This window comes from Tinamus guttatus, unplaced genomic scaffold, assembly GCF_059628265.1.
Source record: "Tinamus guttatus ecotype Peru unplaced genomic scaffold, ASM5962826v1 Tinamus_guttatus_pri_ptg000033l, whole genome shotgun sequence".
Lineage (NCBI taxonomy): Eukaryota > Metazoa > Chordata > Aves > Tinamiformes > Tinamidae > Tinamus > Tinamus guttatus.
In genome coordinates this window covers 1,335,126-1,346,861 of record NW_028288567.1, presented here as the reverse complement: position 1 = coordinate 1,346,861, position 11,736 = coordinate 1,335,126, and the positions used below count along the sequence as shown (strand labels likewise).

Below are 11,736 nucleotides of genomic sequence, written 5' to 3'. Positions count from 1 at the left end.
CAGTGGGGTTGTCTCCGGAGGAGAGCACTGCAGTCTAACAGCCCAGCATTTGTGTGTGTTTGCTAACACAAAAACACTCACATGGAGAAAATAAATAAAACACTGATGATGTAAAAATCCCAATATTTCTAATATCTCTTTTTATAATTCCACGGAATTCTCAAGCTCTCTACTTTGCTAATTCCAAGTATTGAATTCCTCCTTTCTGACTGTAAGATGTGGCATCTTTTTGAGACCCTGAAATGTGATTTTACCTGTGTCACATCTTTGAAGAGACATGATTTTCCTCAGATATTTTTCTATTTTTCATAAAGAGTATTTATTTCTCATTATAATACTCTGTATTTACTTTCAGTACTTTTCCTACTAAACTTCTTTTCTATCCCTGAACCTCTACTCCCAGGCAATATTCTCTGATTCATTAGCAGAAAAAAAAATCTCAGAAACATAATTTAGTTTGCTACAGTATTTTTAAAATCCTTTGCTGCTATTCAATGTTATCTATATAAATACACTTGGTTTGACTCTCACAGCAAAGTGTTAGGATTTTATTGTTAATTATTTCCATGCATAATAAATATGTGTGTGTGTGTCTGTGTGTGTGTGTGTGTGTGTGTGTGTGTGAAATAGTGTATTGATCTATCTTACCATTTGTTTTCAACACTTAATATTGCCTCTGAAGATCTGGAATAAAGTAAAGGGAACTCCCTCTGGCTCAAATGAAAACTAGCAAAAAAAAAAAAAGTCACATTTTAGCAGAAAGAAACAGAAGAAGTTTTTTGTTGTTGTTAAATTTGGCGACATTATGGAAATACTCGCCTCTTTGGGTTCTCTGATATGATCAGGGTAAAAATCAGACAGAAGAAAATGGGGCACCTCCTGAAATTGTTACTGATTGCTTTTAGAAATTATTTTTTCTCAAATTATCAAACTTTTTTTTTAAGGCATACTTTTTTTACGCATAATTAGAACTAAAATTACTTTGGTACTGTTTTTTAGAGCATGACGTTTCGATATTTCTCTGATTCAAAGCAACATTTCTGAAGAAAAATTCAGGATACTCCCTAGGCCAAGCACAGTGCTGAAAATCTGCTCTATTCCTTTTGCAATATAAATAGAAGGGCTCCCGCTGCTAACGGTGGGAATGCATTGTGACCTTTTGCTCATTTGAAAGTTTGGGAATTTGAAACTAAGAGGTATTTGAAACCAGAAATGAAGATTACAGCCTGCCTAGCAATATGGTATTTTTTGTTATTCTTACTGCATAATGTCATAATTTACTTATGATGACAATGATGAGAGGATCTTCTTCTTAAAGTAATTAAAATCAGAATTAAAATGAATCATTTAGAGAACCCGGGTACCCATTAACAGCAAAGCTAAAATGTTTTTATGCTGTATAAATCATTTGCTCTTTTTTTTTTTCTGTAATGAACAGACTTTATCTATAAATAGAAAGCTATAGGATTTAAAAAATGGATAACAGGAGCTTTTGGGCCTCTTGATGGTGAATATAATGACTTGGATTTTTCTAGAGACTAAGAATATAAGAGTACTTCATAATATTCAGCAATAACATAACCCCCTAAGCCTCCCCAACCCTTTTGAAAGTCCGAAACGAAGTGGGGAAATGATTAACAGGATTGTTTGTAGATGGAATATAAAAACACACCCTCTCGTGCTCGTGCCCTGCCGATCGCTCTCGTTGCTGAGCGCCTAGGCCAGCAGAAGCACCGCGGGCATCTCGTGCCCGACGCAGACAGCACCGGCGCAACCACGAACCGGGGCTTTGCCTCGCTCCTGCCTCTTCCACCTCGCCCCAAGGGTACCCCAAAGGGTGCGAGGAGATTCACTGCACACCTTCCACGTGTGTCCCTAGGGTTATTCGATGCATCACAACCACCGCCTCATCTTTGGGAGCTGGAGGACCCAATTCCTGTTTCCAAACGCACGTTCTAAGTTACTGTTTATTAGGTTTCCTTTCTCAAACTATTGGTAAATGGTGTAATGGTAAAGATGGCATGACTTTGGGGGAAAAAAATAAAGATTTCTTGAAAAAATATGAAAATCTTTTTCTCTTTGGTTAAAATAACAGAAATTTGTAAAACATTTAAGCCGTTTCGGCTTGTAAGCACTTATCAAGGAAACCTTTCATGGACACGTTCCCATTTCCTGTTCAGTATCCGTTTGACAGGTATATTTTCAGGAAAGGTGAAAACGGAAATTTTTGTATTTATTTATTTACTGCAGGAGAACGCTCTCTCTTCCCGGCTGGCTACGAGCACGTCGTTATTCTGTTTTCCCCGACACCGCGTCCGTGACGCTCGCGCCTCCCCCCAGCCGCCCCGCGCGGCGGCAGCGCCGCCGTTCCCGTCCCGCGCCGCCCTCTCGCGATATCTCCGTGACGCCGCCGTTGTAACGGCCGTTACCTGGCAGCTGCTGTTTACGTCGGAGCAGCCAATGGGAAGGCAGGGGGCGTGGGCGGGGCGGCGCGGCGCGGCCAATGGGAGGCCGGGGCGGCGCGTTTAAACGCGGCAGGTGCGCAGCCTGCCCCCGTGTCGCGGCCGTTGCCCGTGTTCGTGCCCGCGCCGCCATGCCCGGCCGCCCCGAGGACTACGAGGTGCTGCTCACCATCGGCGCCGGCTCCTACGGCAAGTGCCGCAAAGTGCGCCGCAAGGCCGACGGCAAGGTGAGGCGGCGGCGGGGCGCGCGCCTGCGTGCGCGCCGCCTCCCAACGGCTCTTGGGCGTCAGGGAGTGCCTCTGCACCCCTCCGCACCCCTCAGCTTCTTGTCTCCATCGCCTTGTAAACTTACTTACTTATTTGCACCTCCACAGATCTTAGTGTGGAAGGAGCTCGACTATGGCTCCATGACAGAGGCGGAGAAGCAGATGCTCGTCTCGGAGGTGAACCTGCTTCGTGAGCTGAGGCACCCCAACATCGTCCGCTACTATGACCGCATCATCGACAGGAGCAACACGACGCTGTACATTGTGATGGAGTACTGCGACGGAGGCGACCTGGCCAGCCTCATTGCCCGCTGCACCAAGGAAAGGCATGTGTGTGACCGTCCTGTGGTGTAATGCACCTTGGGCAATGTAAAGAGCATGCTCAGAGCAAGCTGTATCCCTTAATAATCTGCTAGCGGACTTCAGAGCTGATCTCATGAGTGTAGAGACCCTTCTGAAGTGTGGAATACTTGTACAAAGCTGCTGTACTGGTGGGACCTGCACTAGAGGATATAACTAGTGTTAGATAACTTTCTTCCTATTCTGGTAGCAAAGAACACTGACTCCCTAGTGAAGGGGTTTTGGGGTCCTATGCTGTATGTGACAGTGTAAACTTTAAACAGCAAGTCATAGCTCTTGAATCAGTAGCACAGTCTGTCAACTCTCTTTGCTTTCCAGTGAAAAATCATCATATAACTTTTTCAAGAATACCATCACCAAAAGTTCCTGCAAGGAAAAAAGCAACTTGGAACATACTTTTGAACATACTTTTTAAAATTACTTATGCCCACCTTTTGTCCCCTTACAAGCACTTAAGTTGACAAAACCTGGATGTGGTCTTAAACCTAGAAGTCTAATTACTAAGTATGGTATGAGTGTCACATTGTTAGACAAAACAAGTACTCAACAAAAGTTGCTGGGTGGGAGTAGTTCAAAATAGTGTTGAAACTGCCCCAAAAAGTGTTATGATTTGTGGAGGTTATGTTACAATTTGTACTGGCTTAACTCTTGCCTAATGCTGTTTATAACTTTGAGAACATGCTATGCTCTTAAGTGAGCAAAGAGGTAGAACTAATCACAAAAGTGATTAGTTCTGTTGGCAATAATGGCAGTTCTATGTACCTGATCTGGTTTTATTTTTTTGAGGCGGGGAGAGAGGGTGAATATTATGGGGATTCTATAATAGAATTCTAGATGTTTGCAAACATCTAGAATTGGACTGCCTGGTAGACTATACTGCATGTAACTTTTCCCACCTTCCTTATCTACTGCAGAGCATAATGAAAAAGTTGGATGCTTTTGCATGCTTAATTTGGGGGGAGGGGGGGGAAGATATTTTTTAAGCTAAAAAGAATGGGCCACCAAGTAAATTGATTTGTTTCTGCTCTGAAAATAAGCCTTGCAGATGCTTGTTGTTGCTATTTTTTTCTTAGAAAAGGTCTTGGGGTTGACTGGTGTATAACAGTAGTATTAAAAATACTGAATAAAAGTACAGGACTGAAAGCTGACAGCAACTACTTAAATATGCTGTATGTGCTATGGAGGTTATGTTATTTAAGAACATGTTTATCTTTCAGACATTACTTGGAAGAAAACTTTGTCCTCCGGGTATTGGCTCAGTTGACATTGGCCCTGAAGGAGTGTCACCGGCGGAGCGACGGTGCAGTCACCGTGCACCGTGACCTAAAGCCAGCAAATGTCTTCCTGGACAGCAAGCAGAATGTGAAGCTCGGAGACTTTGGTCTGGCTAGAATATTGCATCATGACACCAGCTTTGCCAAAACATTTGTTGGAACCCCCTACTATATGTCTCCGGTAAGTCCTTCCTTCTGTCTCACCCCCTCTTTCCTTCCTCTGAGGTCTGTTTTCTGCTGGGTAGGCCTCGGATTCCATGAATGTTTAAGAGGCTTTAATGAGAAATTACTAGTCTAAATATTAGTGACTCATTCCCCTCTCTTCATTATGAAGAAGGTATGTTTTGGAGATGCTGTTATTCAACTTAGGTGTTTCAATCTCTTTTTTTTTCTCATGCCATCACTATGTTCTAATTCAGATTGCTCTTTGCAACATAACATATTAATGCTTATGTGGTAGTATTTTAATTTTCCTTAAAGGAGGAGGGGGAAGGCACTCTTGTTTCATGGAATTTAATAGCCAGTTACTGTAATGCTCTCTTAGCAGTAAGATTAATTTGTATTTTAACTTGTATTTGCAAATGAGAAAATACACAGTATCAGGGAATAACTGATAATAATTGTGTGGGGAAAACATTAATGCTGTTTGAGGCTTGGAGACTGCTGCAGCTCTTGGAAGTTTCATATAGTGTGGCACTGCTACATAACTGTTGTCAAAATATTGCTGGTAAGAATAGCTATGGCAGTTAATTAGAATGTGATCTTAAAAGTAAACCCAGAAATAATAGTTTAACTCAGCCTTGAACAGTAGCTGATACTCGATACTGCAGTAAAGAACAATGTCTTAGCTAATAAACTTAACTCTGCCCTTTTTCTTTAGGAACAAATGAACCGCATGTCATACAATGAAAAATCTGACATCTGGTCTCTAGGGTGTCTTCTGTATGAGTTATGTGCACTCTCGTAAGTATACTCGTGGCAATGACAGTGGAAATGCAGTGGGTAGTGTATATCTCATTACATCTTGTACAGGTAGCCCTTAAAGCCTCTGGACACAATTTCTGCATGTTTATTTCTATACTGGTCTTGATGCTGGGTAATCAAAACTAATCCGATTGTAGCTTGTTTTCTTGGTTTGATGCCTCTTGGGGAAGAGAGTCCTCAAACTAGGAATTATTCTGCTTCAGACCTCCATTTAGAGCTTACAACCAAAAGGAGTTGGCAGAAAAGATAAGGGAAGGGAAATTCAGACGAATACCATATCGCTACTCAGAACAGTTGAATGAGCTTCTCAAAGAGATGCTGAACCTAAAGGTAAGAAGCAAGTACTACTGTTTTCTTTCCACTCATTGTTTTATTAAACCTCTGATGCCATTAAACTGAAGCACTAGTTTTTTTCAGTTACAAAACAAACTCATCTGAACTGGTGGTTGCTGGTCATTTTGTGGCTAGCAATATTGCTAGCTAAAGAAATTGTACTTTGCAGGTTCCTTAAACAAAGGCAGCAGCTTAGTGTTAAGCCAGGCTTGCAGAATGCCAGGAGGCTGTCTGCACACTGACCTGTGCAATAAGTTTTCTGCCTCCTGGGTTAAAGTGCCTCTGCCATTTGGAAGAGATTGTTTTGCCTCCCTCTCGGGGCAAGTTTCTCATAAGTAACAGCCCACATCAAGGGGTGGGAGGGGAAAGAATGTGATGAGAATAATATGGATGGGATGACAAAGTTGTAACAAGCAATAAATCTCAGACAGGTATTCTTCAGGACTTGGACAGGTTCTTAGGTCAGGTTCTAAGATGTGGATGCTTGGGCTGGGGAAGCCAGAGCTTGCAGCTGCTAGAACTGGAGACAACATCTTCCTCTCAGCTGTTGTCCCCTGGTTGAATTAGCATGATTAGCTTAGCTGCTGCCCCTTTCTTGAGTCCATTTTTCTGCAACTTTTGTTGTCTAGCAGCTTGACTGGCCTCAACTTGAGGCTGGTCTTGATCGGGGATCCTTGGTCTTAACAATGGCTCTTGTTAAGAGCAAACCTGTTGTTAACTTCTCCTAGGATTATTGCCGTCCCTCTGTGGAAGACATTCTGCAGCACCCCTTGATAGCAGACCTGGTGGCAGAAGAACAAAAAAAGAATCCTGATAAGAGGGGTCAACGGGCAGGGGAACCAGAGAGGCTGCAGCACTTGGGAACTCCAGTGAACGAGCTGAAGCTGAAGGAGCAGCAGTTGCAGGAGAGGGAACAAGCCATTAAAGAGCGGGAGCAGCGTTTGGAGCGTATGATATCCTGCCTTGGGAAGGGAAGGGGAGGGCAGTGGCATTCTAATGCAAAAGAATAAATGTAGAGAAAGAGTGGGTAGAATATCTTCAAAACTTTCTTAACTTACTAATGTATCACAGTCTTGTAGTCATGACCAGAGTTCTGTTCTAAGACAAACCAGAATGTTGAGAGTTGCTTATTTACTCTAGCTTGTTTTTAATTACCAAGATGCATTTGGTAGTTCAGGCCAGATATAGAAACTGGTATGGTTTTGATTCAAAATGATCAGTACTCAAAGGAATGCAGGCAATGGCTCTGACTCTACCCTGCACTGTGCAGTGCAGATCTGCCTTCCCCTACTCTGGCAGTATCAACTAATGTTGCCTACCTAAATAGGTAGAGCCTTAAGGGGAGGGTAATGCTGGAGCAAGCATACAGTTCAAAGTGAAATGTTAATGGATATAAGGGAAGTAGCATCCTATAGGTACCTTACCAACAACTGAGAACCAGCTATCTATGCTTTTTTATGGATGTCTCCTGCCTAGATAAATACCTCTCTGCATATGTAGTAGATTAAGATAAGACTAAGAGCTGTAAGGAGGGTATTTAGAATCATATTTGTCTTGTCATGTCTGTGCAAAATATTTTAAACTAGGTACTTCGTATGCCATGAGTTAATGTGCAGAATGGGAAGCCACTGTAGCTTCATTTCTTGCATATGTAGCAGAATTAAATAACACTTGGCACTTCAGCATACTGATTCAGTGCTGTATCAATGCATTGATTAATCCTGTATCTGTTTAGTAGTTATCTAGAACTAGAAACATGGATGTGTCAGGTGGTTACTAGCCCTTTCTGCAGGGAAATGCACCATGGCCAGTCCCTCTAACACTTGCATCTTAAGGCTGCCTCACTGCATCTGCCTTCTTTTCTGCTTTCAGAGAGAGAACGGGAACTCTGTGTTCGAGAGAGGCTGGCAGAGGACAAACTCGCTAGGTATCTTACCTATCTATAGCTACACAGGCTTTTTTTATTTTGGAAGACTGATGCTTTTTCTAAACTTCTTTTCAAAACAGAGCTGAAAACTTGATGAGGAACTACAACCTCTACAGAGAGCAGCGGACTCTAGCACATGGTGATGGCACAGGTATGAGAGCGTGCTGCAGGAAGCCACATTTGCTGCTAGATACAGACTGGTGTGAGCAGAGGAGAGCCCCTGACCCTAGGCACGTTGTACCAAGCCCTGTCTTTAAGGGACAAACACCAGTTATCTCTGCATGGTTTGGAGTAGACACCTAACTTCCTGCTTTGCGGAAAGATGTAATGCTGCTTCTCCATGAGAACAGTTTACCTGCTGCCAGCACAGCAGTCTTAATTTGAAAACTGGATTCTTGTGGTCATGTGACTGAACCAAACTAAACTGTACTTTTTAAATTATTGGTTGAAATTTATTGAGCATGGATTACATTTTAATAAAATTGTGCATGTCTAATCATTTAAGGTTTAGTTCATGAACTTCTAAACACATCAGGGCAGGAACTGATATTTCTAATCAGTGCTAGGGATTGGACCCCTCTGCATTATCTAAGCTCTGCAGAATAGACTTCCATCTCCTCACTCTAATTTTGTTCACTAGAACAAACAGCTTTCAAAGTATGCTATAATATTTAGATGACTCAGCTAAATTTAAGCTGACAGAGCTTAATTTGTTTTACAAAGTTGTGAGTTCAACAATATCCTGGGGAGAGCAAGAGCAAAGTGTTGGTAAAATACTGACTAGTACTACTTGAACAGAAGAAATGCAGGAACTTTAGTTTATCTATACTTTGAGTTTACCTGTAATCAAAACTCGGTTAACTCTGAAAAAGATGCAACCTTGGCTTGACTTGCATTAGAGATGCCTATCATAACAAAGACAGGAATAAAATGCCACTGCAAACTTGAGCTACTTCCAGCACTTTCACCTGTCTATCTTGTGTTTATTTAATAAAGAATATAAAATTAAAAATAAACTTGCTTCAGGCTTTCTGAACTTGTCTGTTAGCTGATAGAGGGTAAAGATGCTTCAGCATTTGCTGCTTTGTCTTGCATCTCCTAACCCCTTATACTGTATTTTAGTCCTAATAGGCAAACCTCCTTCTCTGAAACTAAGAAGGGGAGCCATAATTTTAGATAAGGCAAAGCTTAACACAATTAGTCCTCTCACAAGACGTGCTTCCCTAACAGTGCTGTTTGCTATTATTTTGTCTCATTCCATGCTACATTTGTACTTGCTATCTCTCTCTGTCCTGATAGAGACAGGATCTTGGTGTTCTTCCAAATATCTGTTCCCAAAATCACTTGCTTCTGTATCTGCAGCTAACGTATTTTTAACCTTCACTAATTCCTTCTCAGTTATGGAGAGAATGCAAAAGAACCCCCCTACCTTCTACAGCTGTCCTAGACCCTTGAACCAATTCTTCCTTATGGAAGGAGTAGCATGTTAGTGCACATGTCATGAGGTGCTGAAGCGCTTGCTACTACTTTACTTTGGGCTTGCTGCCTCTTCTCTGCTTGCTGCATTCTTCTCCTAACTCCAGAAATTAAAAATTAAAACCTTGGAAGAGCTCTGAGTAGGATGGTTGGGGATTTCAGCAAGGCTGCTTCCCCTTCTCTACCTGAGAAGTCTTATAAGGTGACTTTTTATGAGAGCTCAGGTGTCTTAATACCTCTTGATAATAGTTTTTCTACCATAATTCATTTTTTCAAACAAAAAAAATCCCCAAAGTTGTCTTGATTCTGACATTGCTGGAAATGTAACTGTAGTGGGAAAATTCCTGTTCAAGGCTGGTATGCAAATAGCTGGATAGTTATTCTTACATCAAACTCATTCATCTAGTCAGAGCCTAACTCTACCCATTTGACTTAATGTGGGGTGATGTTAGCCTTGCCCCTGCTAGAAAGAGGTGGTAAAATATTTTTTAGTAGCTGGGAGTCTCATTCTTTACTTCCTTTTGCATTTGAACTATGTTACTATTTCACAGGGATTTTTTTCCAAAGATTAGAATTTAAGGCTCATTTTCTTGTCTACTGTTATTTTATGAAATAAAAGTCATCTTTAAGAGTCAGCTAAAGCTTTTCTAAAAACCTATAAGATGGGGGCTCTAATAAGTGCTGGCATGTATCCTTTTAGCTTAATATTTTTAAAGTCTTATTTTCATTTTTCTGCCAAAAAAGGAAAACAATCTACTATGAACAGGAATATATTAATAGACTAAATCCTTACGTGCTTAGCCAACTAGATAGTTAAAGAACATAACTGATGAATACACTAATTTTGTGCTTTTTTTTAAATTGTTCTTAAGATAATGTGGTCCTGCTCCCCTTTTCTACAAACAAGAAAAAAGTCCATTTTGGTGGAGGCGAAGAGAATGCTGTGGGTCCTATTAATCTGGAAAACCATCCTCTTTCAAAAGGAAAAGGCCGTGATCTCAAAAAACGCCTCTATGCTGCAAACCTGCGTGCTCAAGCCCTGTGCGAACTGGAAAAAAACTATCAGCTGAAGAGCAGACAAATTCTAGGCATGCGCTGAAGCTGTGACATAGATGTACAGTATTTAACTTTATAGAGTTGATTAAATGAACAGGAACATATTTGTGCCTCCCTTTTATAATCCCACCCCACCTGAAAATATATTTTGATAGTCCTTATGTAGACACCTTTGGTCTATGGCAAGTAGCTCATAAGATTGTATAAAGATTATTTTTTGAAAATAATTTTGATACTAAACCAAATAAGGTGAATTGTATTATTAAAAATATATATATTTTGGGCCTCTTTCTGTTCCCTGTGCATTATTCTTCTGAAAAAAAGTATACGCATATGGTAGAGATATGTTGTTCTGTATCTGGTGAGGAAGACTTTCTGAGGGAAAATATACACAGAATCATGATCTGTAGGTAAAATTGTTGCCAATCATAATGTACAAGTCTTGATAAACGGACTATTGATATTTGGGGCATTTGGTATTGGAAAGTTAGTAGCTTTGTGTCTGTGAGTTCTTGTGTAACCACTTTTTATTTGTCTTCAGAATCAGCAGAGATTTAGTGCTCTTCCTCCTAGCTAGGTGCCCCGTCACACAGGCCTCTTCCTGGTTTATTGGCTTCCTGGCTCACGCAGCAGCTCCTCAAAGGCAGCCTGGTTCAGGGCACAGCATGTGAACTAAACTGTGAGCCTTGGTTTGCCTTGAAACCCCTGCGAGCGGTTCCCCCACGCGCTGCTGTCTCGGCTGGGACACCGTCTCTGGCATCAGCGGCTCTTTTGGGGGAAGGGGCAATTGTGCCAGGAGCGGCAAATACTTTTCTTGATGCTTATGATGTATCTCCATTTATCCCTTCACAGGTCCCCACAGAGACAAATAGCTTACGGTGGTGTCAGCTTCACAAAGTGACCAGGCTAATGCGGTAGCTCGTGGCACTGGGATTTCTGGCACGTGTTATCTAGAATGATTGATTAGCTATGCCCTGAAAAGCCACAAAACACGCGTTCAGAGAGCACAGCTAGTTTTCAAAACGTTTGTTTCCTTGCTGGGTCATGCATGCTAACTAGGCAAGTTTCTAGACGTTTTCTCTCTGGAAAAGAGAATATCCCTTGAAATACAAGTTTGATGTTGCCTTCTTTTATGACAGACAGGTACTTGCATCAGGAGGAGCAGTTCTCCTTTAGTTTGTTCTTAGTGAGCACCCAACAAAGCTATCACGTTTGCTTCAATAGTGGTTGCTATTTCCAGGTCAGTCTCTGCTTGAAAGCATTGCAGCCCATCCTGTTTGCCAGCCTGCTGCTACCTCGAGCCGTGGCCGAGGTGGGAAGTGCCTGTTAGCTGTGCAGAGCCAAGGCAGCTGTGCCAGGGTGGCTGCAGCCTTCCCACCGTGTCTGTATGCTCGGGTTTTTATTCCAAGGGAAAATTTTCTTGAAATCTGAAATGCTGCTTTCAAGTAGGTCTTTGCTGTATAGGCTGTAAAACAGCAAAGGGTATTCGTATGATAGTATTCTACACTAAAAACTTACACAAGGTGGAAATATTTTGCTGTATATCTTGTTAACCTGCAAAATACCTATTTAGCACCATTCAGTCAAAGGAGGGAATC

At 41.7% G+C, this 11,736-nt stretch overlaps 1 protein-coding gene across 1 annotated transcript; it reads left to right on the top strand.

The window, feature by feature from the left end:
- Positions 1 to 2,503: 2,503 nt before the first annotated feature.
- On the top strand, positions 2,504 to 10,246 carry NEK2 (NIMA related kinase 2). Its single transcript, XM_088531527.1, has 9 exons — positions 2,504 to 2,689; positions 2,837 to 3,054; positions 4,306 to 4,543; positions 5,243 to 5,325; positions 5,550 to 5,676; positions 6,408 to 6,627; positions 7,552 to 7,606; positions 7,687 to 7,757; positions 9,955 to 10,246. Exons 1-9 carry the CDS (start codon positions 2,504 to 2,506, stop codon positions 10,179 to 10,181), a joined length of 1,425 nt encoding a protein of 474 aa, XP_088387653.1. The 3' UTR covers positions 10,182 to 10,246.
- Positions 10,247 to 11,736: the final 1,490 nt, after the last annotated feature.

Excerpts from the sequence above, each read along its gene's own strand:
- NEK2 (XM_088531527.1), top strand. The coding sequence starts at position 2,504 with ATGGGAGGCCGGGGCGGCGCGTTTAAACGCGGCAGGTGCGCAGCCTGC. Across the intron at positions 5,326-5,549 it reads TATGAGTTATGTGCACTCTC|ACCTCCATTTAGAGCTTACA; the intron begins GTAAGTATACTC and ends ATTCTGCTTCAG. Across the intron at positions 5,677-6,407 it reads AAGAGATGCTGAACCTAAAG|GATTATTGCCGTCCCTCTGT; the intron begins GTAAGAAGCAAG and ends AACTTCTCCTAG.